Source organism: Onychostruthus taczanowskii, unplaced genomic scaffold, assembly GCF_017590055.1.
Source record: "Onychostruthus taczanowskii isolate IOZ18803 unplaced genomic scaffold, ASM1759005v1 scaffold6, whole genome shotgun sequence".
In the NCBI taxonomy this organism is placed as follows: domain Eukaryota; kingdom Metazoa; phylum Chordata; class Aves; order Passeriformes; family Passeridae; genus Onychostruthus; species Onychostruthus taczanowskii.
In genome coordinates this window covers 10,370,496-10,396,885 of record NW_024503679.1, presented here as the reverse complement: position 1 = coordinate 10,396,885, position 26,390 = coordinate 10,370,496, and the positions used below count along the sequence as shown (strand labels likewise).

The 26,390-nt window shown below is 41.0% G+C and overlaps 1 protein-coding gene across 2 annotated transcripts in view; it reads left to right on the top strand.

Annotated features, from left to right (window-relative positions):
• The first annotated feature begins 2,582 nt into the window (after positions 1-2,582).
• ARNT2 (aryl hydrocarbon receptor nuclear translocator 2) overlaps positions 2,583-26,390 on the top strand; it is a 95,053-nt gene continuing 71,245 nt past the window's right edge. For both annotated transcript variants that reach the window (XM_041418941.1, XM_041418940.1), the window contains exon 1: positions 2,583-2,666. In XM_041418941.1, coding sequence (XP_041274875.1) covers positions 2,636-2,666 — 31 coding nt within the window. In that variant the 5' untranslated portion in view covers positions 2,583-2,635. The remainder of the gene's footprint in view (positions 2,667-26,390) is intronic.

Here is a 26,390-nt window from a genome sequence, read left to right as displayed (position 1 = left end):
TCCATTCATTTATGGATTGTTTCAGGGATTCTGAAAGACTCTGCTAATACTGGCTATTAGGATAGAGAAGATGGGGAGAAGAGAAAATAAATTCATTTCTCAATCTATTTAAGTGAACAAAGAATTGCGTGTGAAACTGAACAGAGCGTGTCAACAAAGCTCACACGAAACAAAAAAAGAAAAGCAGCTTTATTTTGCATAATTGTGTCTGAATCACTGAAGATTTGACAGAACCTGTTCCATTCTAAGCCCCAAGGTCTTATTTAGGCAGAGCACAATATCAAATACCCTGTAATGTGTTTTTTCTGGGCTAATCTAACATCTCACAGGATATCACGCAAAGGGACAGCACAGGCAGTTGAGTGGTTTCCTTGGTTTATATTCAGTCTTTGCAGGACTTATTCCATCTGTCTGTTGAAAACTACGACAGTGCACTGTCAGATCTCTCCAGTTTTTTAGGGTGGCTTCCTTATCTCTAAAATAGGAACGAAATAAGAAATATTAGTATGTTTCTGGTAAGAAGGAGATAAGGTTTAACCTCTGAACACTTGTAAAGGTCTTCAGAGGACACTTCAGAAGTGCCTCATGCTATAAATTCTGGTTTTATAAGGTTTTTTACTATCACTAGAGTATTAGGAACTTCACCTTTTAACCTTTATGCACATATGTAACCTGACATAATGGAGGCTCATGGAAAAGCTTTCATGACCAGCATTGTCTGAACACCAGACTTGGCAGAAACCTGAAGGAACTGAGCTATGACTCTGCAGCAGGGTAAATCACTCCAAATTTTGCCTTCCTTATAAAAGGTAAGGGTCTAGAAAAACTATGACCAAGACTTCCTCAAATCACAATATTTTATCTGAACAGAAGTAAGTTGCATTTACAAAATTGCTGATATCAACAGTCTAATATTAGCAGGGTAAATGCCTTGAGATAAGAATTAAGATTGCCTGCTGAGCATCCAAAACTCCACAGCATCAGCAGGCACTAAAGCAGCAAGAAGCTTGGAAAAACGGCTCCACATCTGATAGAGAAAAAGCACAATAAATCAAAGATAAAGCAAACTTTCTAGATAACCAGGAGCATTTAGTGCCATTCTGATTAAACTCCTCTACAGGAAATGAGTCAACACAGCCTCCATGCTTTCCCTGCCTTTCTGCCAATTTACATCTTAATGGATAAACTGGTTCGGGTTACTCATTTGGCAAAGCAAGGGATTGATTTGCAACCTTTCATCTTGACTGCTCCCATCAACTTCTGCACGGCTGTTCAGGGCAACTGAGCACAGCCATGGGCAGGCATTTAAAGATTAACAGGTTTTTGCAGCATTCCAGGGGGATGACAAAGCCATCAAAATTCATTATTTTTTTTTCCCAGTATTTCACACACATTACACGTGACTGCTGCAGTTATTACACCAGTGGCTTTTCAGAAATCTTGCACTTTAATTCTGGGATAGAGGGGGGTTTTCACCTTGAAGACACGAGTTATGAGATTATGAGAAGAATCTCCAGTTTCATTGAAAGAGTGTTTTTTGTCCTTGTGTTTGTAATGCAAAGCCTTGAAATGCCAGCTGAGTTACAAAGGATCAGTTGTTCAGTTGCACTACTTAGCATGAAGGCAAGTCCAGTGTGAGCCAAAGCAAGGTTTTTAGAGGAATATGGTACCATTCATACACACCACCTGGAGGGGCACAGAACGTCTGAATTCCTGGATACTTCTGTACACTTGATGAGTGTGAACTCATGGGGCTCTGTCGCCCTTCCACCCTCCAGAGGACCTTGTCACCTCAGGGGAAAAGGGATGTCATTATCTGGGGACAACATGGATGGTGGGAACATCGTTCTACGGCATCCGCTCAGTTTTGGGTGGTGGTGACCTGCACCTCGATCTTCTGCTTCATTTCAGGAGGTCAGGGACAGCACCTCAACCTCCTCCCTCAATTTAAGGGTGACACAGAGCACCCAAGCCCTCCTGCTCAGCGCCGGAGGTCATGGACAGCACCCCAACTTCAACTGCAATTTAAGGGTGGCACAGAGCACCTCAACCTTCCTGCTCAGTACTGGAGGTCAGGGACAGCACCCCAACCTCCTCCCGCAATTTAAGTGTGGCACAGAGCACCCAGCCCTCCCGCTCAGAGCCAGGGTCAGCGCCCACTCCCCGCTGGTGTTGGGCCCCTGGGCCGCACCCCGGCCCGGCCCCTCGCGCCCCCGCCCGCGGGCTGCGCTGGCTGTCCCCGGCTCAGGGAAGTTCGCGCCCCGGGGCCGCGGGTTCGAGCCCCGAGGGGGGCGGCCATTCCGGGGCCGTGTCAGGGGCGGCTCCCGCCGGTTCTTGCGGGGGGTCCCGGCCGGGCAGCGGCGACCGCGGGCCCAGCGCACATGTGCGGCCGCCCGGCACATGCTCACTGAGCGCGGCGCATGAGCAGAGGCGGCGCGGGGCCATCGGACATCTTGGGCCGCCCCGCACGGAGCGGGCAGCGCCGCCGGTCCCGGGGCGGGAGCAGCCGCCGCCCCCGCGCCGCCCGGCCCGCCCGCCCTGGCGCCGGCTGCCTGCCCCTCCCGCGCTTCCCCCGGGCTGCTCTGAGCATCCCTCCGCCCCTCTTGCATTTGTCTTAATTCTTCTCAGAGACAAGATGGCAACGCCGGCGGCGGTAAACCCTCCCGGTGAGTAGCTGCCGTCTCGCCCCAAGTGGCCCCGCCGCACAACACGCCCCCGCCGCCGGCTCCCCCCGCCCGGCCCGGCGCGGTCCCCACAGCATTCCCGCGGGGCCCCGGGCCGGGCAGAGCCGGGCCAGCGGAGCCGGGAGCCTGTGGGGGTTCCTCGGGACACGCCGCCCCTCTGTCCCCGGCTGCCGGCGCTCGGTGCAGCCGTGCAGACATGAACAGTGGTGCATAAGCATTGGCGGGCACAGGGCAGCGGAGCAGCGGGGCCGGCAGTGCCCTGGGGATGAGGAGCAACGCTGGCTTCCCCCGTCCCTGCGTTTGTCAGCTTTATTGTCGGCTCCAGAAGCCGAAACGGTGTTGAAACTGACCGTGGGCACCTCGGCATGTGCCCTGTGTTTGTTTTCTTTCCGAAGGATGCAGTAAATATTTGCTGTTAGTAGTAGAGTTATTGACAAAAGAAACTTACAAGCATTTTCCCATTCAGTTTTTTCGTGAGGGAATTCCCCGACGTTTTGTTGTGTGTCTGTGAGATGTAACACCTGTTTTGTTCAGTGCCTGACGGAATAAAGTGAGTTTGGGTGAAAGGCCAGAGTCATATTTTGGAGATGTACTTGGGTCAACTTGGTGTGGATCAACAAGTATCTGACACTAAAAATAATTGGGATGACGGATCTTGCACTGGGCTCATTACTAAGGAAGAATATTGCTATTAAAGGTCAATTTCAGTTTTACTTGTTTTTAATATGTGCTTGCATTGTGTCATTTTTTGTAGAGTCAGGTTGAGTTCTGACAATTAAAGCCTTGCTTGAGTAAATGCCAACTAATGTTTAAAGCCTGTTCATTAGATTAAATCCTGCTGTAGTTGGTAGTGTAGTTGACATGCTGAAAGTAAATATTATGATATAAACAATGAATTTGGTTCAGTAAGCACCAGTACAGTAAGCAGAAACTGATATTTGTCAGTCAGAGTAGGTTTTAATATCAGAGTTCTACATATTAAATGAAAATCAATATTTAAGGCAAGGCAATGTTTAGCTTCCAGGGTACCATGTTGTGCATCACAGCAGAAAGCTTCACTGAGTGCACTCAGTGAAATCAGTTTTGCAGGCAGAGGAGGATACAAACAGCATTTTTTGACTTGGGTTTGGTTTGCAGTTCTCCTGTCTGCTGTCCAAGCTACACACTGAAGGAACAGCCCTGTCCGCTTAGAGGCCAGTGCTGAAACTGCTGAGTTACAGCAGAGCCCGGCGCCCCTTTAGCACCAGCCTTTCCCACTTTCTGTGCCACCTGCCTGAGGCTGAACCCACGAAAAGATGTGGTTGCAGGAGGTACAGCATGCTCCTAGCTGAGTAGGGCTTCACCATTGTTCTCCTGTGAGCACTTGGTGAATTGAGGGATTGTAATGGGATTATTGAGGAAAGAAGGGCCAGGTGTGTTCCCTGTGCACATCTCTGTGAAAGTTGACCTGGAGTGTGGTCCTCAAACTCTCTGAAGCACAGGTTGCTGGTCCATGTGAAGGATAAGGAAAGGTGTTGGTTTCCTGAAGGGAACCAAGATCCCTTCTGCAAGGCTGAGGTTACAGAGCATCGTTCTGCTCCTGTCTGGGTGGCTGGAGCAGATCTGAGCTGAAAGACAAACTTGCTGCCTGTTAGTGAGCCTCCCACGTTTTCTGAGCGTGAGAAGTGTTGTTGTCAGACACCGGGGCGGCGAAGTGGAAGTGGGGAGCTGTGAGGAAAGGAGACCCCCAGTCTGTAGCATAGTGCTGCCTTTGCTCTGCCACGGACAGCAGAAGATAGAGCTGTGTGAAATCCGTGCACTGTACTGTGGCTTTTTAAAATCATAATCTGTCGCTGTTCTTTTTTTTTTTTTTTTTTTTTCCTAGTAAGTAACTGCAAAGCAATGCAGAAAAACAGTCAAAATCTGTAGCAAAATGACTTTAATCCTGTTGTTTTCTCTTGGGGACAGATCCTCAGCTGGAGTAAGATGAAAGTAGCCCTATTAGTATTAGTGAAGCTATGCCACCTTGTGCCAGTTGACTTTCTGATCTGCAATGTTAGGGGAGCACAATAGAAGATTAACTTGTTAAGCATCTTTAATGATGATTAGAAATTACAATATGATTAAATTTTTATTAAGCAATTGTCTGGGGTTCTAATAACAGTTGGTAATTTAGGCAGGACATTAACTTGCAGCTACCACAATACAAATACATGTGGTTTTAGTCATATTCTAGATAGTGGAATGGGGATTAGTGGAGAGAGAAGAGCTGGGTGTTCTCTAACTGTGTGAAGGTCCTTCTGCTGCAGACCCATGCAGTGCTCTGTGGCAGCATCTTCTCTCTTGTGTTAGATGCAGATTTATCCTTTTCCCCACTGATCTTTTTTTAATGGAGAGCTCCGGTTTGGGAAGTTCATAGAAGTGGGAGCAGTTTGCATTCTTTCCCACCTGAGGCTCACAGGAACTGCAGTGTCAGGGACCAAATTTGTGGTGGCAGTGAGGCCACCCCTATGGCTTCGTGGGTTGTGTTAGATGTACACTGATGGTTCTTTTTGGTGAGGGTGTATAGCTGCAGCTGGGCATCACCCTGACACAGCTGAGGGGCTGTGTGGGAGAAGCTGCTTCCTCTTGCTGCAGGCTCAGCCTTGGAACAGGTCTGGCTGGGAGTGCTGGGTTGGTTTCTCGTACTCTGGGTGACAAACTGAAGTGTGAAACAATACAGGTGTGTGGGAAGCTCATCTGCATTGGCACAAAGCATCACAGTTAATTTATTTCCTCCTGAAATAAGATTGGCATATTAAATGGGATTTAAGAACAAAAAAACTGTGGAGGTGTTACAAGCATTTTGTATATTACCGCTTGCAGCAAAGTGACTTAGTGCCATGTCTGTTTGAAAGGTGTTATTTTTGGAATGCAAACTTTGTCCGTAACTGTTGCTGCTTTGGGTTCGGATTTTACTTAACTTGAGTGCAACAAACGAAGGGGTGATTCTTGTATTAGCCAGGGTAGGATGAAAACATAAAACTCTTCACAAGTTTAGGAGTTTTTTATCCTAAGACATCATCTGGTTTTGGGTGATGAGTTTCAGTCTGGCTCAGTCTGAGGAGCAACTTTCTGCTGTGATCAGGTGATGAGAAATGAACTGAAAGGCATCACTTCAGTTCTCCCACTGAGGTACCCCTGAATGGAAGGTGGTACACACAAGTGTATTGCCAAAATGCCATGAACTCAAAAGTCAAGTCAAGAGAAATCATGAGATTTTGCAGTTTATCTAGAGTTACTTTGGAGGGAAGATCCCACAGGATGCATTTTTGGTGATGTTTTACAATTTTATAAATCCTTAGGGCTGTATTTTTGTATTTAATTGGAAAAAAAAATTAACTGGGTTGTTCATGTAATCCCTAAAGCTCCTGGTATAGAGAATATATCCTCCAAAGAGCATTTACTAGAAATGTGTAGAGAGAGATGTTGTGATATGAGAGAGAGGAATTGCTGGGGCTTAGGACATTGCTGCAACCACAGCAGCTCATGAAGGGTACTTTCAGCCCATGGCTGATCCAAAATATAAAAAAATGGCGTTTTAACTTAAAGCAAGATTATTAAATAAGCTCTCTTTACTTTCAGTTTGTAGTGAGCTAACAGCAAGTTTTCTGTCATATTCATGAAGACTTGTACGCCCTGCATCTGGGCTCTTGGTTTAGATGAGTGCATTGGGTTCTGGGAGGTGGTTTGGGGGTTTTTGTGTTTGTTTGACTTGGGAGTTAATTGGACAGAAATCATTCTTCTATTTGAACTAGATATTGAGTCCTACCCAGTCCTACATTTGAGCTGAAGTTACTAAGATATTAAGTGCTATGGAAGAATCTTTTTGATGCTGCTCAGTTCATATTCCCGAAAGGAACTGACTTGCTGACAATCTGGCCATTCTTTTCTTTAGATTTCCAACAGCTTTGAAATTGATGATTAAAAAAGGAATCTACTTCAGTGTTTTAGATTTCAAAATCATTCAACTCAAAGCCCAAAAGTTGTGTTTTATTGCTGCTGCTCTGCCCTTCATTACAACACAGACTATCCAGTAAGCTAAAAAAATCAATTTAACAGCATCCTGGGGAGTAAATGGAGTGTTGTAGTGATGGAGGTTATAATGAGCTCTGATGTTTCTGGTATGCAAAAAAGTAGTCATCATTCTAGGGTGAAGTCAAAAAAAGGGTTTCAAAATTAGAACACTCATTAGCTAATGGGAGGTTTACATTGCAGATCGTTTTCTTCTTGTGTTTTCATAGCTCTGGTACTGCAGAATTGGTCCTTAATTCAGTCAAAATGTGGTATGAGATGCCAGTGCCTCTTGAATTGTTCTGTGATAATGTTTTGCCCTTCAGGACTGTGTACTGAGCAGTAACTGGCATTGAAGAAATGCCATTATTTTTATATTTCTAATATTCAGGTATAGGGTATACAAAAGATTTCATCTCTTCTATCACAAAATAGTTATTTAAAATTTGCATATGTAGCTTGTGGTTGGTTCCAAATATTTTTTCAATAGAATAATATTTTCCCATTCCTCTAATAAAAATGCAAAACAAAAGAGATATTGCTGATTTCTGTAATACCATATGGTGTTGCTGATATTTCTTAGCAGTAAGGAAAATTGCAATAGAGATTAGGTAGAAAAGAAAAAAAAATAGCCTTTTCAAAATAGTCAAGGCAAAATAACCCTGTTGATGTAGTGATTATTGTTATTAAGAGGACAGAAATGGGGCTGTCATTATGAAGATGTATTCAGAGATTATGCTTAAATGGTTGTGAAGATCAGATATGTGTGTCGCTCAGAGTAATTTTGGGGGGCTTACTGCTTCAGAACTGACAAGCAGGAATGGAAAATGTGTTAATTCAGTGCTACCTGCAGAAATTACAATGTTATTAAAATATGCAGTAGGAAAGAGAAAGAGGGGTCTTGAGTTTAAGAGATGGGAATTTAGATCACGGCTCTTGGTGTAGATCTCTGGCAGATTTTCCAGTCTATCAATAGCAAAGTGTCTTTGGCTGGCCAGCAGTGTTTAGAGGTGGATGAATCAGCTCAGGATGAGCTGTTCTGTCTGGCCAGCTCTGGGGAGAGCAGAGATGTGTGCAGATACCAACCCCAGCTGCCTCTCTGGCTGGAGGGATTTGCTCAATAAAGGTTATGTGGGAAAGAAATCAGCAAAGTCAGAGGTGCTCCTTCACCATTCTGAAACTTATTTCATGCAAAACATTGCATTTGCAGGACGACACAGGCAAAAATGTGACATTCCAGAGATCGTGGGTGGGTGCTTGCTCTAGAAACCATTGGTACAGTTTACTTCTTGCTAACAGTGTTTTCTTTGTTCAGCTCTAAAGCATTTCCTGTCACCCCATCTGTATCAATCATTCTGTCAAGGAGGAAAAGAAAAATTTTATGAGGCTGCGTTTGTACATTTTATTTGCCTTCTGATTATAACCCAAGTAAGATAGATGAAAAGAAAAAAACTTCAGAAAAATAATCTTTCATCATCTTTCATTGTTTCAAATAAAAATCCACATGAAAATTAATAGATGGAATAAACCCCCATGGACCGTGCACTTTCTGTCTGTTCTGGGAAGAACTACTTTGTCACAAAATGTTACAGGATTTTGGCAAGATCTGGCCTTTAATGTGCAGAAATTACATGGTTTGAAAATGCAGGATGAAATGGAGAATGACAATTTTTTAGCAAGAGCTGATTCAGAGTTTATTTTGGATAGTCAAAATTTCAAATGGATCTCAGTTTTATTGTTGGCATGGATTAGTGGCCGTAGTCATGCGATGCGTAATGAATGCTGTTTAAAAGATAGATGTAATTTCCTTTTTTTTTTGTACCCAAAGCACGCTGGTCTTCCTTGAGCAAAGCCATCTGCACAGGGAGAAAGAGAAATCCTTTCTTTTGGATACTCAACATATTGATGAATGTTTCTAAACTTTCTGCTTCCTTTTTCTTTTTTGTGAGCGTTTGTTTCCATTTTGCTTATCTTTGGTATTTCTGTCCTGTGGTTTCAATCCTGCTTTTCACACTTAGGTGTCTCTACCTTTCTCACAACTCCTGTAACTACTTTATTTTCTCTGTGCTGAGCTTTGTATTGACTTCTCAGTGTTGTTGAAATGTAAATGAATCCTGGCATTGTGCTGGTGCTACTCCCAAGTCTTTCAACAGCTTATGAATTCAGATTTGTTCTGTGGGGAGCATGTGAAGTCCCCCTTAGAGAAAAGTGGTACTTTTTCTGTGCTGCCTCCCTGCAGCCCAGCAGGTACTGGGAGGTGTAATCAGCTGTGTCAAATTAGGAGCCTCTATTAGCTTGCATCTGCCCTGGATGGGTGTTGTTGTTTTGTTCAAGGACAGCTCATAGTATTAATTTCAAATGCTTAGATTTGGGCTGCTGCAGGTTTTTCTCATCTAAATGTCAACTGCATGTGACAAGTAGAATAATATAAAATAATTGTAATTTTTTCTCTAATCAAGCAAAAGGGGTGTTGAATTGTTTAATTACTGGCTTTGCCAGCATGCAGATGGAAAGGCTTTTCAGGTAAGTTGCTCATACAAAATGCCTAAAATGGATAGTAATTAACAACTGGCTCTTCATTGGTATGTTAATTATGCTGCCATTTGTCCTGGTGCCTGTCGTTCTTTAAATGTTCAGTTACACTGAAGTGAAGCGTTCACTTCCTGGCAAACACAGAATGTATCAGAACAGTTTGACTCTCAGATATATGCAAATATTTTATGGGAAGAGGCATGCCAGTAAATCACTGAGCTGCAAAGAACAAAAACACTGCATATTTGTATTCCTCAGAGGCAAAAGCAAAGGAACCTGCGTGTCTGAGGAACCTGCAGGCCTGATTTTGAAAAATTGTCTCTAATACTTTCCCAGTACTAACCCAGAGCACAATTCCACGTAAGTAAGTAGTTTCAGGAACTTGTTACTGCTGGCCGTTTCTGTTAGTGAAGGTAGGTGGGCATCTGGGTGCTGTTACATGCCCGTGAAATGCATATATTTTAAAATTGTATTGCTTGTAATATCTGGATGGAAAATTTGAACTGAACTGGAAGTGCTTTTAGAACTTGGGATAGAACTAATTATTTTGAATGCAAGAAGAGTTAAAATAACTTGTGAATAAATCACAGCAGTAATTTCAGGTTTTTTTCAATTTACTGCTAAATTGTTTGAAGAGCAGAGATTGCCTCCTGTTTTCTGGACTGTGCTTTGCAGAGTGCCTCCCCAGTCTCCACATCCTATTGCAATAAGTAAAAGCAGGCTGTGTCTGGTATGCTGCAGGTCATCCTGCAGTGTCCTGAAGAGGGCCAGGCTGCTGAAGTTATGTGACAAGTTCGCTGTGACCAGCCTGTGAGTATGAGGCTGGTATTTTAATCTGCTGAGCTTCTGCCACATGGAAAATGGTTAATCAGCCCAACACACTGTGACCCTCACACATGGCAGAAGTCAGCCCCTGAAATGAGGTGAGATTGTAACAATAGCTGTGAGGAAGTGGGTTATAGCCATAAATTAGCTATTAAAAGGCAGTAGCTTCTGTGTGTCACTGCCCTCTGCATCATGTTTCATCCTTTCATGGACAAAAAATTGTATTGCTGTTAGTACTGCCAGGCCATGGCTGAGCTGGATTTCCATTGTGTTATGTCCAGTGAAGTTGCTAGCAAAGTTCCTAGCTCAATTTTGAGTCCAGCTTTAAACACTGAAAGTAGTGATAGCTAGAAAAGCTTAGTTTGAAGTGGTAAATTCTTGTGTTCCCAGTCTCTGAGAGGTGGCTCATTTAGCATCAGTCCACGGAGGTGGACCTGTGGTTGGTCTGTTGACTACTCCTGTGAGTTACATTCGTGTACAGTATATGGGACACCAGTGTTTTCCTTGGATTTAAATTTTTTTAAGCATCTTTAAAAGATATCCTGGCCCTCTGCATATAGATGTCTCACCCTGAAAATGTTTTGCACTTTCTCTACTAAGCAGTGGTTTGATCAGTAGAAATCAAGTCTGTATAATTAAAACTTTCTTTTATTGTAATGAGATTTTCAGTGAAAGAATATAATGGCAAATTATTGGTGCTATGTCAGGATTTCAGCGTTTCAGAGATAAGAGTTCCTCTGCTAAGTTTTTTATGTTTTCATCTAAAATATTTCTAGTTTAAGGGAAAAAAAGACAAAGTAAATTTATTTGGTGTGCAGTAAGGTTTGTGGAGAACAATACTTGCTGTGCATTTTTGCTTACTAGTGAAGGTTTGAAATATGCATTTTCATTGTTGACTTTAAAGTAAATGAACCATCACTAAGAAAAGCATAGAAGCATTTTCAAACTCTCTTATGAGGACTGGAAAATAAGAATACTTTCTAGCTGCATCTTCAGCAAAGGGAATAGTGGACTGCTGGAATTAAGATTGTTATGTTCACTTAAGACAATCTTCCCCAAATGCTGAGAGCTAAATTTCCCAGTTTTCTGAAACAAGTTCTTAAATAGTGGACTGCTGGAATTAAGATTGTCTTAAGTGAACATAACAATCTTCCCAGTTTTCTGAAACAAGTTCTTCATAATGTGTAGTGTCTCTGTGGATTCTCTGCCATCTCTGAGTTACGGTTTGGTCCAAGTGAAACTATTTCTCTGGAACTGGATTCTCACTAACAAAAAAACAAGTTCTAGATCAAACTACATGTAACCCAAAATGGCCCATTAGAGACACTTTAAAATTAAAAAAACAAGTTCTAGATCAAACTACATGTAACCCCTACCAAAAATGGCCCATTAGAGAGACTTTAAAATTAAGTATAAAATTTCCATTATGGATACTTACAGAATAAGACCGCAATAGGGAATTTTCTTTCTTCTTTGTTGTTGATGGTCACTGTGAAGTACTTGGGTGTATACAAGTCTTTGGGCTCCTTGTAGTTTATTCATACTTGAGACTTGGTTCTCAAATGATCACAGATGTTGGGTTGTTTTTCTTCTAAGCAAAACCCGAGTGTTCTGGACTTTCTGTACTCTCTGAGCTGTTTCTGATACACTCAATGAACATGTGCCTTTCTGAGATGTATTAGTCTTTTGCTGAAATACATCTTGATACTCTTTCACTTTTCAGACAAGCTAACATTGTACATTTCCTAAGTGTTTCCTGACTCAAGAATTAATCATATTTTATTTTAGTGGTGTTCTTCTCCTGCTTCAGAACTCTTTGGTTCTGAACTGTAAATGGGACTGAGGCTTGTAATGGTTTTTAATGTCTTTGGGGAAGCTGCCAGTTTCAATATCTTTCCCCTCCTAAGTGTTCCCTTTTGTCACCTGTGTTTCTCCCTCTAGGTTCCATGCATGTTTTAAAAAAAGGAGGCATGTAAATAATATTTTATTTACATATTAGAAGTTAGGCAGCTGTAGGATGGCGCTGTGGAATGAAATCTTAGTGCTGGTGTACAGTAGCTGAATTGAAAGGTGTGTGGTTTTACTTGTTGGCATTTTGTTGAGTACTATCAGCTGGAGATGTGTGAGTGGGTGGAAGGAACAGTAACGTGGAGTTCATGCTGAATTATGTTTTGCTGGAGGAAAGCTATTCATTAGACTCATAGCTGGCACATGCCTCTTTATTCCTTCTCTAAAGTAGTATCTGACGACTTTGATGAAAAGGTTGATATGACATTAAGGAATTGGTTCTGCCTCATCTACTGATGTGCAGAAGCCTTGCTGCCCTTGGCAGAGCTGAGTGAGACACGGGCAGCATGCCAATCCTCACTTTGCTCTAGGAAGGGCACGCATGTGATAGATGGTTCAGGGTTTGAGGAGCCTTGGCTCGTCTCTGAGTGTTACAGTGGAGGTTGATGATGGTGGATCCAAGCTCGGCTCCAGGGCTCATCATGTCTCCACCCACGCCCCTCTCTGGGTTTTTCAGGATGGTCCTAAGGACAAAATACTCCCTCGTCATTGCTAAATTTGAAATGAATGTGGTAATTAAGAATAAGAATTTCAGAGACCGGTGAATTGCCGCTGTGCAGGAGAATTCCTGGCTGCTGCACCCTGGCTGTGCGTTTCTCGTGCATCACTGGCTGCCGCATGTCTGAGAATCGACCAGGGCAAGAAGGCAGGCTGTGGTACAGCCCTGGACAGGGTTCAAGTTTACTACAGGCTTTCCACTGAATCACTGACAAATAACATTCACATGCCACAATTAAGTCATCTGACTTTTGTTTTCATTTCTCTTACCACCAGTTTGCAAGTCCTGTTTGTAAGACTGCGTAATTTGAGATGCTTTTTTCATACGTATCAGTTGTAAAAATGGCATATTTGTAAGATGCCTATGCTGGGACAAGCTGAGAATATGTTTCATTGTGATGTACTAATTGATAATGTTTTATTAATAGACTTTTATTTCAACCACATTTATGGTGGATTAGTGAAAGATTTTCCTCCCTTTGGGAAGAAACAGAGAGAGAAAAAGGAAAAGATGCAGCTTCTTTCTCTCTGGAAACAGCAGTTATTATAATACATGAATAACCATTAATTTGTATTTTCTTTACAGAGTAGGTAGGATATTTGGATAATGTGCTTTTAAAGTGTCTTGGCAGAATATACACATGATAGATATTTCAGTGCTGAACCAGCAACAATCCACTGGCTTTAAAGTATTAATATAGGTTTTAAAACTTATAGCGTGTTGTCTTATGGTTGCTTTTGACACTTAAATTTGCCTTTGAAAATGCATTTGTTTATTCTTATCCAGTTACAGATTGTATTAAGATTGAGAGCAAAATGTACATTGCTGCATACACCAAAGAGATGATCAAACTATATGAAAAGCACAGTTGCACTGAGTGAAAATTATGAGATAGTTTTCAAGTGTTGCTTGTGCATTTGCAAGTTAAATTTTAAAAGTAGGAAAATGTATTATATGGGGGTATTTGGTTAGTGGGTTAACTCAAACTGCTCTTTAAATCAAATCAATGAGCTGTCCCTGGAAGTAAATACATTTTCAGAAATGAAATAATTATTCTTTCTGATGTTGAAATGTAAGGATAAAGTGTTTGTAGTGATTTCCTGGTAAATGCATGTGGCTGCCACTGGTTGTTTGCTTCGTTGCATAGAGTCCCTGTCGTAGCTGGAACCTGATTGCCAGGTTTGGAATTCAGGATAATCTTGTGTGTCCTGTGTACTTGCCTGTGCTGCTCTTCAGTCAGCAAATAGCAAAGCTAAAACCTTACTTTGGTCAATATTTACAGACAAACAATCAGCTTGTTTTTTGACAAACATCCACTTTGTTTACAGTGAGGGTATTTTCAGTATCATTTTTCTTCACTTCTGCATTTGATATATGCACAGGACTGTCTGTGTGCTTTTGGGAACAAGTGGCTTGTAATGGATGTCAAATCATGTTTAATGTGAATATGGGGACATAGAAAAATAATGCTTTGTTGTTATGCTTTTTTTTTATTGTTTAGTGGTTCACTGGTAGAATATCCAGCAAATCTTGTATTCTGCAATTCTGAAAAAGCAAGTAAGAGCATGGCTATAACTGCTGATCACATCAGAAAGTCTAGCACAGCCTATCTGGAAACAGCATTTATCTTATGTTAAAAGTGGTAATTTTAAAAAGAAAGCAGGGGATTCAGCATTATGAAATATGTTCAGGAAGTAGCTCTGGGAAGAAGTTAAGCAGAAAAAAAGTGTTCCGAAATTCATGACAAATTCTTGGGAGTGTAGAAAACTTAAAGTAACACTAGGGAATATTCTGCAGCAGAGCTTTGTAGTATTTTCTATATGACTATGAAGGTTTCCCTTATGCCATAACATTGGGGTGTGCCATTTGGAATATTTGTAGGACTAAAAAACACTAGAAAGTAACAATAACAACAACAGCAAATGCCTTTTTGAGCACCCAAAAGCTTGTGAACTTTTTTTTTTTTTTTTTAATTTGCAGACATGAAAGATATAATACATGAAATTACCTAAAAGGAGGAATGTTCTAAAAAACATTTAGTGAAGTGAAGGGGCAGTGAAAAGTAGAAAAATCACTAAGACCTTTATTTGAAATGTTGTGGGTTTTTTGCTTGCAGAAAAATTCAGGGTTTGGGAAACTCAGCTGCAAAGAGGAAGGTAACTGCTGATGTGGGCTGGTGTATGAGATCAGTGAAGACATCAGGCGATGTTCTGAAGGTTGTCCTTGCTGGGAGGTTAAACTGAACACATCCAGATTGGTGACAGGTGCCAGAGTAACATTGTGGGAACGCTGGTGCGCTCTTTTCAGGTGCCTTTTCAAGACTCAGTTCAATTTGAATCTGGAATTTTCTTAGCCATAGCCCTCTTCCATGGTCTGAAGCTTGGACTACAATATTTTGTAAACTGAGCAAGGAGTTTGAGAAATAATGGCTGTTCACTTGTACACCCCGTTTGAGTCATGTTTTTTGATCCTTCTTGCTGCTGTGGGAAAGTGCAGCTGGCTGTTTTCAGTCTTTTGAGAAAAAAAAATAAAAGAAATTTTAATCAGAAAATCTCCTTTGACTTAGAGGAATTTCAGACAGGCATAAAATGAACTGAGTATTTACAATGCTCAGATTCAGGCTGGGTTTTTGAAAGGAGTTAAATATGGGATTTTTTCCCCTGCAGTTTTTAGGCAGAGAATGTTGTATTAGAAATTGTGAGAAAAGAAAGTACTAAACCACACCCTATTTTTAGAATATATTTTTTACAAATACTGATATTCTTTTTAAGGTGTTTCACATAAAAATTCTTATCCTTAGTAATGAATTGGGGCGTGAAAACACCTGAAAGGCCAATTAATTATCATAACATCAAATAAGCATCATTTGCTTGTTGATCAGGCAGAACTGAAGTCATTAGTGCTATCAATAGAATGCTGTTTAATGAAAACAATAGCATTCTGATTACCCAACAGTGCCCAAGGACACTGTAAATTTACTGATAATTAAGTATTTGGTAACGCAAGTTGCTGTTCTGAATGAAATTTAAAATTGACAGACCCTTCTGAGGCACACTTAAAAATCTCTGTAATAAATAATAAAGGCATTTGAAGGACACGAGTTAGTAATTTTCAGTGGATAATTAGAATCAGAGTGGTTCACATTTTACACCTTTCTCTTGGGCTGTGTTGCTCCCAAGCTTTCTGCAGCTGATGGGGGATGAATGTCTCGGTGTGGTGTGGTGGGAGCACTACAGAGACCTCAGTCTGTGACCGCAGTGTGGCTGCAGGGCTGCTCTTGGACCACCCCAGAGCAGTGCTGCTGGGTTTGGTGGGATGGAGTTTGGCAGTCACCACTTCAAAGCCTTCATGGTCTTCCTCACCAGCCCTCAGTGTCTGCCGAGATTCCTGCTGGTGATTGCCCTGTGCTCTGTTGTTCAGGGTAACACTCCTGGTTTGGTCTGGCTCCATGCATTTTCAAATTTCTTCATTTTGGATAAATGATATGACTCCTTGCACCTGTGAACTTAGAACAGTGCTCAGTGAAAATGAGTTACAAGAATATTTCTATAAAACAATTATAAGAGGAGAGCAAGAATTTATTAATTCACTTGAGTGTTTCTGCTCATTATTTAAGAAGTATGTTGTCGAATTTCTTTGAATGTGAACCAAAAGTTATAGTCATAAGTACTGCCTCTCATGCTCATGAAATCTGATAGCTGGTTTCTTCTGTAATTAACAGAAAATACGGACAAGTGATGTTGGCAATGACTTTCATGTGAATTCTGTGCATTTCTGGTTAGAGGAAAAAATGAAATAGTTGTGAGAAGACATTGGATTCCTGGGGAAGCTAGGCTGCCCCTGATGTGCATGTAGTTAAAATCCATTTTGATGAATGTTCTGGAGAGATTTATTGCCAATTAGCTTTATTTCTTTACATTTATACAGGTATTGACTATGTTTTATGTAGTTGAAAGTAGTTTAGAGTGCTGTCATCTTGTTATGATGTAAACTCTGGAGAGGCAGGGTATTGATCTCAGGTAGTTTTATTTCTTATGTATACCATTGCAAGTATTTTAATAGAAGCTTCAAAATAATTTTCACAAATTGGCAGTTGAACTTTTACATGAACAAAATAGATTTGTGATGAAACTCTTGATGAAAATGCTTGAAATCTAAACCAGCTTCTAATGCTGGAAAATAATTGCTAGATAGATAGTAAGAAGCCAGACTACTTGAGAGAAGATAGTGGAAATATTATTTTAAAAGAGATAATTTGAAGATGAATGAGCAAAAATGAAGCTTCAAATGATGAGACAGTGGAGATAAACTATTGAGCAGTTACTGCTGTTATTATTTCTTTATTATAAAATAGTTACATAGGAATTTATAAAAGGAAATTTGCTTGCAAGTATTTTTTTGACGATTATAGAAGAGGGAAAGAGAGATGATGTGTTTAGGAAAGAACAAATAGCAGTGATGGTATAAAATTAATAATCAGTGATCCAGAGCAAGGGCATACAATGGAAAATGCTTGATTTTATTGTTAATGAAATAAAGTAACAACAGTAATTGGCTAATTTCCTATCTTTTGTACCTTTGTAGAAGAAACACACTTAAGAAATGCTACTTCTGCTGCTCCTGATGTAAAAACATGCTGTCTTGTCCTGAAAGTAAAATTTTTCAAGCCCAGCATATCTTTTCTAGCACTGACCAACAGCAGGTGCTCGAAGGAGTATAAAATGAGAGTAAGCATGTGTGGTGCTTCCCTGGCTACTGTCCCACCCTCCAGCCAGCCAGTGATGTTTGTTTCGTAGAGCTCAGTGAATTTCTTTCCCATAGCTTTAGATAGGCTCTACATAAATCCCATATAGTTTTTTTGGCATCCACAGATGCCCAGTGTAGGGAGTTTTGGGCATCCAGAGATAGTCATGATTGCTCAGGAAAGCTTGGAAAAAATACTAAGGGTGTGGGAAGGTGAGAAAGATGAGAAGGGGGAAGTTGTGGGATAGGGTGGCAGTGGCTGAAATGCTTTGACATTGCCTTTGAGGAGTGCGCTGGCTTGGGGTGACACCCAAGAGGAGACAAGCAATACAATAGGAGAAGGAATCCAGGCTTAACTCTTCTGGTGTTTACATATGGGATTGTGTGTGTATCTCTCTGTGTGTGTGTGTGTGTGTATATATATACACACACCTATGATATATGTAGTCATGAGAGCGGCCAGCAAAAAGCAAAAATGGGCTGACGTGCAAGGCAGCAGATGAGGGCTGGTTAGATGAGAGGGCTTTTCTTTCCTTGTAGACAGAATTCCAATCTCAATAAATTTTAAGAATGTAGAAGCAGATATGACAAAGCATATCCATAACTGAAGTCACAGTAAAGCTGAGAGTATGGCCGTGTGGGCTTTGTTTTGTTTTTTTTTTTTGACTTGCACTGGCCAAGTGGGTAACTCTCTGCTTATTTACTAAGCAACAAATTTTATCAGGCCCTTTTAACTGTTATTGATAATCGTGTGGACAGGACTGTGTGCAGGTGTTTTGCCTAATTCAGTATTATTTTGCCTAGCTTTAGCTGGTCTTGCAGCTTCCACTTTACCTCCTGATGTTTTACTGGATGAAATACAGCAAGTGTTCTGTTTTAAAAAGGCGAAAAAATGTCCTGTACACGAATTTCTAATTGAATGCCAACCAAAACAAGATAAATGAAACAGACTTGTTAAATGAAGAATTAATGGACTGAGCATGATCTGTCTCTGAGAAACTTGAAATAAGGTCCTTGGAGTTTATTATGTTTTCCTCATATTTGTTTGCCCAGGCTGGGTATGTGCTTGCACAGTTTTTGTGAGTTCATTAATGGGTCAGCTGTGGGCAGTTGTACATAACAGAACAGCCATATATGCTGTTTGCTAGGTCTGATGCTCAGTAAAAAGTATGGAAAATAACACTGAATGTTACCTTCTGTTTCTTGCACATAACTTATAATTATGCAGTTACTTTTGGCAAATACAAAATGTCAGAGAAGGAGGGAGCATCGCCATTCATTTCAAATGGAAATGATGCACAGTTTGGGGAGCCTTTTTTTTGGTGATTTGCTTGGTACTTTTGCCACATGTCAGTAAGATCAGCCAAAATAATGTCAATAAAACCAGGGCACATTAATGCAGAGACAATTAAGTGTGGAATTATGTTGTATGATTGCATTATCATGTCTGTAGTTGCTGAAAACCAGGTAGGGTCACATTCAAACACCTTAAATGGTCCTGCTGCTGTTGGCTGCTGTTTTACTGTGACCCTTCATGTAAGCTAAGCTCCTGCCTCTCTTCTTTTAATGATGCTTACATCAATCCTGAAGCAGCCTTTCCAAGTCAGGTTTTCGTCCTCTCTGTAAACTGGTCTTTTACAGTAGCTGCCCTACTTCCCTGCCCGATTTGCATGTGCACTTTCCCACTTGTAACTATTTATATCTGAGACATTTGCCAAGTGTTGTAGGCTCAGGTTGTGTTATCAATGTGGGTCTGCCTCAGGTCCTTGGATTTGCTTCTGGCTCACTCCTTCATGCACTTCCAGACTTTGGATGTAAGAAGTACTTTTCTTCTGATGTGTCAGTCCACCATAATCGTGGTGGAGACCTGGATGCTCTTCTGCATGAGATAAAGCCCCACTCTGCAAGGGGAAGGAAGGATCAAATTTTAGAGGCAGGCCAGGTGCTTAGGTTCAGGTCAGTTTTCAGCTTCATTCTGCAGTGCAGATACAAGCCTTGTTTTAATTCTGAGAGGGTTTATTGTTTTTCCAGGACTAGAGACATGCTTTCAGAACAGGAGCCATTAAGGCTTCTTTTTTAACCTTTGCTCCCTGTTCTGAATTTCAGCAACCTCTTTTGAGGTAAATGGTCATAGCTTGGCAGGACTTGTCAGCAGTTGGATGCATTGGCTTATTAAAGAGAGTACAAGGAATAGTTCACCTCAGTCAGAGGCTGAATAGGTCAAGAAGAGATAACACGGAATTATGAATAAGAAGTGAAAAAATAGCCAGGGAAAAATGCAGGGCCATAAGGTGCAATGTCATTTGTCAGGAAGATAGGAGGAATGAAGAAGCAGCTACCTTTTCTCTTCTTCCCAGGCTAACTTTAAGTAGGCAAGTGCATCTTCTGTCTGTTGCTTCAAGTTCAATTTTTAGTCTGTAACATTCTCTGCAGTGGGTGCAGAGGTGTGACTCCTGTCTTCTTCTGGATTGTGCTAATTGATTGTGAGTTTATTCAATTATATGGGTTGTGTTGGTCATTTAGGCAGTGAATGTGTATGTGGTCCACATCCTTTCCTTACTCCACAATGTCTCTGTAAATTTTTGTGCCTTGATCACAGGGTAGATACGGATGAACGGAATTACCAACATGACTGGAATGAATAAGGCGATTAACAGGAAAATTGGAAATTAAAATAAGAAGTACTGCCAAAATAACGTTCAAAATCAGCTAGTAATGTATGAAATAAATTTTTTGGTTTTACAGATCATAAGATTGATGTTTCCACAGTGGGAATTTGGGTACTGCGGTTTCTGCATGGCATATCTAATTTTGGATGCTTCAGAGGATCCTGGTTTTGAGTGTTGGCTGCTCATTCTTCAGAGATTGGTCTCACATTGTCCCTCAAGCTGAGCTCTTGCAGCAAGAATTCCCCTAAAGTAGACGAAAAGTCTCTTTTGTCACAATTTACTTCCAATCCTTTGTCTGCATCCCACCTTCTTTTGCACATCCAGGTGGTGTTGTTGAGCTGTGGGGCACACAAAAGGGTGTGGATTGCAGTGAGATCCCAGGACATCCCACAGGGATGGCTTGTGTGAATGCAGTAGTCAAGTGTGGAGGTACCATAGAGGGTTTCACCACTTTGACTTCAAAACTCGCTCTTTCAGTCTACTGGTGGGGCATATGGTTCCAGTCTTTGACTTCAAAACTTGCTCTTCCAGTCTACTTAGGCGTGTCACTGGCCCTGCATCTCCTGCAGAGTCACAGCAGAGAAGGCAGGGAGCGAGGTAACTGGATTTGGCCTCTGGAACACCGGTTAGGCCACTCTTAAATGCTCGGTCCCAGTCTCTGCTGAACAGACAGTGCTCCTTCAACTCAATCTCATCACCTCCCCCCCCCCTTGGAGTGCTTAACATTCACCTGTGATGCAGGCAGAGGATAAAGCTCTGATCTTCATTTTGAAAAAGAGAACGTTTCTCTGGTAACTGCTCACCATATGCCCTAATTTATCTTCAAGATTAGGGGTGGGCCCCCCTCACACCCCAAAGCACAGGGCATTGTGCTGGAGGGGAAAGTTTTTAGTTAATTAGGATTTTTATATTACTCCTGCCTTAGTAGCTCTTTCCAGAACCTAAATGGTTAAAGAAGAAAATGTTAGTAATTTTGCTGCAAATAAATTGATCAGTATGCAAGACGGTTGTCACCGGCTGAATCATGGTCCACAGTTAAGGTAAACAGATCTGTGATGACATTTTCTGAGCAGAATACCAATGCTGCTACATTTCTTCCCAGAGGTTTCTGACTCTTCTTATATGCGGATAAAATTTCTCTCCAAGAAGGTTTTGTTCACAGGAAAGAAATAACATCTTTGTAAGAGTCTTCCTTAAAGGTGGGATTTCTTGTATTTTGTGATTTATTTGCAATCGTAATTCTGTCGAGAGCATGGCAAGGAATGTTTTTGCTTTTCTGCATATCCTCTCTGTACAGTAGGTGTTTTTGATGTGGAATCTATTTAAAGTGTCTGGCAATGGCATGCAAGTTAAACAGTATTAACAGAGTTATCAGGAACAATGAAAACAGGGTTTGGTTTTGTAATATTCTTTGAGAGTGAGCTCTGTTTTATAATCTCCGTAGTTAATACATAAAAGCAATGACTAAATAATATAGCTAGATTTTTAGCATTAGTGTTTCTGTGAAATATTTTTGACTACATGATGGCTTCGTATTTTTGTTGGCATATTCTAAAGTAAGAGCTATGATATAGTTTATTCTTAAATGTCTCTGTGCTAGGCAGAAAATCCCCCTTGCAATTGACTGCAATCAAAACCATTTAGCTGAGATACATCTAACTCCCGTATGACTTCAGGGTAATGCAAAATACAGTTTCTAAAGAAGTTTTTGAAATCTGCTTTCTGAGAATATTTAAAAGAACATTTTGAAATCACTGTGTACGATGCTGTTGATAGGATTGGGCGCGTTCGTAATTCTGTGTTTAGCCTTAGATCCACATTTTCTTGGAGTGATTGACATCTCAGCCATTCTGTGGATTAGAGGCTGAAAATCTGTCACATTTGTATTGATAAAAGTAGAATTTCCTCTCGTTTAGTCAGTTGTTGGTACCTGACTTTAGTCGTGTTTATTACAGTAGACGCTGAAGGATAAAGGAGCCCTGTGGAGAGCATGCTCAGTGGTACCTGGCACGGAATAGCAGACCTGGAGCTGGTCCTCACAGCTAATGTCAGGGATTCAAACTCTCTGGGAGTCAGCAGAACCATTTCTCCAGTAGACTTTGGGTTTAAACCTGGCCTTGTCCATGTCTGCTGTATTTAAGCAGTATAGCTGAAAATAGTGTAATTAACAGGACCTTTTGTAAGATAGACTTAGGAAGTCTTGTCATGCACAGCATTTCAAAGCTCCCCAGTAGGATGCGTGGTTTGTGGAGAGGAGCAGAGCAGGGGCCACCATCTCTGGAGCTGTGTGATGCTCCCTGTAAGGACACCTGGCCAAGAGCTGCCCTTCTCTGGGGGATACCTCAGCGAGTCGCAAATCTGTGCCAGAGACAAGACAGAGCTGCATTTCAGGCACTGGATCTGGGGTGGGGCTCAGAATTTTAAGTTTGGGCTTGAGAGCTGTGGTTTAATAATTCCCTAGCAAAAAAGAGAAGTCCAGGTTCATCCTGGCTTGCTGTACTTCTCAGTAATTCTTGCTCTGGGGCTCTCGTGCACTTTCATCGTGTCCTTGTGCAGCATTTAGCTTGCTCCTTGTGCTTTGCTTTGTGAAGTTCACAGCAGCTATTTTGCACATCCATGTAACAGCTTGAGACAAATGTGGATTTTTGGGGGAATAAATCCCTGTATTTTATTTCAGTATTTTAATGTGCATTTGCTGGTTATCTTTTATTTTAGAAACATCCGTGAATATTTTGGGATCGACCTAAATGTCACATTGAAGTGTAATGTCTAAACTTTCAATGTTCAGCAGTGAAATTAAGTCTGGACAGAAATGGAGGGACTAATTCTGCTTTTACATTGTTCCTGGATTAATGTGGCTCCTCAGGGATCCCCAAGATGAACATAAATACTACTGGCAGGATCTGGCCTGCTCCCAGACATGACAGTGATAAGACAAGAGCTGTTAAGTCTTGTCCAGCTGGAGGAATGTTCACTAAAGATTGCGAGTGTTGTGCTGGGTTTTGTTCTAATAACATTTCTGTGTTCTTTGGCAGATCTCTAGGAACTCTCTGGCCTCCAAATGAAATACTGCCTGCATTTTTTTCAGCAAAAAAATTATTTCTATTTGACACTAAGAAACACCTTTTAAAGATTATAAAGAAATTTGTTCAGAACTCTGCCTTGATGGTTATGGATGATTTTCATGAATGTTCAGCTTGACCTTGTTTCACTTCCTGAGAATTGTACCCTTACATTTGTGCTTTAACTTTGGGTAGAGTAAACAATACTTGTTTTATTTTTTTTTCCATTGGCAGAAGGGAAGTCCACTCTGAAAATTCAATCTCAGAAAGAGAGCACCTCGTTTCCCAATTCAGTCTCAGAAAGAGAGCGCCTCGTTTCCCAACTCTTGTTGCTGCTGAAACACTTCTGTGAGCATCACTGTTAATGTGTATCTGGACATGGTTTAGATAAGCCTGAAAACATGATCTTTATGATTGTTGATTCAGCATGTCTTTTTTGTTGTTGTTTTTGTTTATTTGTTTTATATATATATATATGTAACCAACTTGATGCTGCAGGTCTGGGCTTCCATACTAATTTATGTTCCAACAGAATGACTGAGATTGCCTGAAATTTATGTGACTCTAAAGAATTGTGAGCTACTCTTAAGAATTTCTTATGTTATTTTTTTCTTTTGGTCTGTGTCTGATGTATGCTCCTTTTTTTTTTGTTTGTTTTGTTTCTGCTAATAGGCTCCTTGGGATGCTTCTCTACCACAGTATTTCTATCTGAGACTCCAGTTTATGAGTGCCATTTTTTCTTCTCTCTCTTGTTTTCTTTGCAGAGCATACATAGACAGGTAACTTCACAGATGTTTAGTCAGAGAAGTAGCTGATTGTTCCATCAGATTTTGCTTTTGGCTCTGTCTTCCCAGGTTGGCCCTTGTTTTTGAGATAACATGTCAATGTTTTTACTTTTCTCGCCAGGCATATTTTATAAATGTAAAAATATCATCAAGATCTGCTTCTTTCTTACATTCTCATGAATGAGTAGAGCTGAAAGTAATTTGGAAAGCACTTCAGATCCATTCCTTCTTCTATCCATATGTTCTTCATATGGAAGCCTTCAGCTCTTGTAAGTTCTTACAGCCACGATCTATTGTTTACATTTCTGCACAGCCATCCAACTTGGATAGAGCTCCTGACTCCTGACCCAGCTGGCTGCAGCTGGGCACTGAGGTCCCTTTGTCATCTCTGCCACTGGAGTCCTCCTGTAGTGCTCTGGTGTCGCTGTTGGTACACCCAGGCAGTGTGTGAGGAGCTCCACTGCTGCCCTGCCTGAGTCAGCTTCAGGTGTTCTGTGCTCCATGGTGCTGTTCCCTCGGAGCTGCTTCCTTTGCTGTGTGGCTTGGAAGAGACCAAAGCCTCTTGGTTTCTCCATCAGCAGAACTTTTAATTCTGTTGTGTCAGGAGAGAGAGCCTGGAAAGCTGACTGCTTTTCTCAGCAGTGTGTGTGCAGCTCGAGCACCTCACGAGAGCTGCAGTAGCTCACACCGTGGGTGATGTCTCTGACATGGGAAGCTCTGAAATGAAAAGGTAAGTTGGGTGTCTTACACACTGGTACATGTGCAGATCTGCCACATCTTCTCCACAGTGCTGCGGAATGGAAAGTCTTGTGATGAAGGGCCAGAGCCTTTCCTCCCTCTTAGCTGAGCTTTCATGTGGATGAGTGTCAATGTGTCCCCTGATGATTTTTTTTTTCTTATTGTGCTCATATCTTGGAAATGGAAATTTTTGAAGACCTCTTTCTAGAGCACAATGAGCTTGCTTTCATTCTCCCAGGACTGTGACGACATATCTGAAGGCTTATTTGTCTAAGAAGTTACTTTCTGTCTTTGATTGCACTGTCTTTGATGTGCAATTCTCTAGAATCAAGATATCTAACAGTAATTCTTTAGCTTATACCATGATAGATGTTCTTTTGTTGTAAAATGTTTTCTTTCATGTATTTTTGGACACTGACATAACTGAACCTCTGGTTTGGCCATTCCTTTTACCCTTTTTTCCCTTTTTTATAAAAAATACACGGTTCTGTTTGTACCTCCTACTTGAATCTTGATGGCTGCCCTTGCCCTGCCATATTTTCATACATGTAAGGCTGAAAAGAAGTGCAGAAAAACAATCCATTCTGCCTATCCACAGCCACCTAAATTGGACAGTGATCAAAACTATCTGTCTAGGTCTCCCTGATTTCTGAGGGGTGAGAGCAAGGGCTCTACAGAAAGAGGTTTGCTCAACCTCTTTAGAATGCACTTCTAAGCATGGAATGCATAAAGGCAAGCAAGGGGGCTTTGTTTGCCTTTTTTGGTGAGCTGTAAAATTACCTTAAACAATTAGTTTTGGCTTTTGGATACAATCCTTGGTGTGTTTTTTCATCATCTTTGATTTAGATTGAGGAAAATGAGGTTACAAGAGTTCCTCATCACAGTACAGTATGGTTCTTGCTCTTAAAATATTGCTCAGAGATCATCTGAAATTGTCGTACATTTTCTAGTTTAAAAAAATCTGATCTCCTTGATGATCTATACTGAAATGTGTTTCTGAGTGACGGGGACACTTTGCAGGTAGATTTATTGTGGTTTTTACCATCTGCTTTAATAAACGAGTGAGCAGAGCGTTTCAGAATGACCTTCGGTTCTACACCTGAGAGATGAGTTTGAATGTTCTGAGTGAATTATGGGCATTAGACAGCTAAGGGTACTTATTCTGGAAATAGTGATTTACCAGTTGTTTGCATGCTGATGCTTTTATTTGTCTGGAGATATGCTAATGTGCATAAATGTTGTGTTTCCACATAGCTGCAGCTTTAGCCACAGTGGAACTTTCTGTGATGTGGGGGCATAGGCAGCAGTCTCATTGTTTGGCCTTGCAGACTTTGTTAAAAAATATTGGATTGCTCTGTTGCTTTTTAGTTGAAAAGGAGTTAATAAAACTAAATGTACTAGAAGAAATCCATGAAATCAGTGAACAGATAAAATGTTATTATTTGAAATGCATAATGTTGTATAATGGATGTGTATAAAGTGTGACAGAGATGGAAGTGCTCTCCAGACATAATGAAAGAACATGGATTCCTGTTTCCATAATTGAAGTTATTTCATACTTATCTGTTGGGAAAAAAATAGCAGAATTTTTTAAACAGATTTGCTTTCCATTAGTAATTATATTTAGCTGTAGCTCCAGATACCTTGCCAAGTTGTTTTTTTTTTTTAAAGTTGGAAAGAAGATGCATTTTCTTTCAAGATAATTAAATGTTTTGACTGTAGATTTTTCCTCCAGAGTGAATAAAGTATATGTG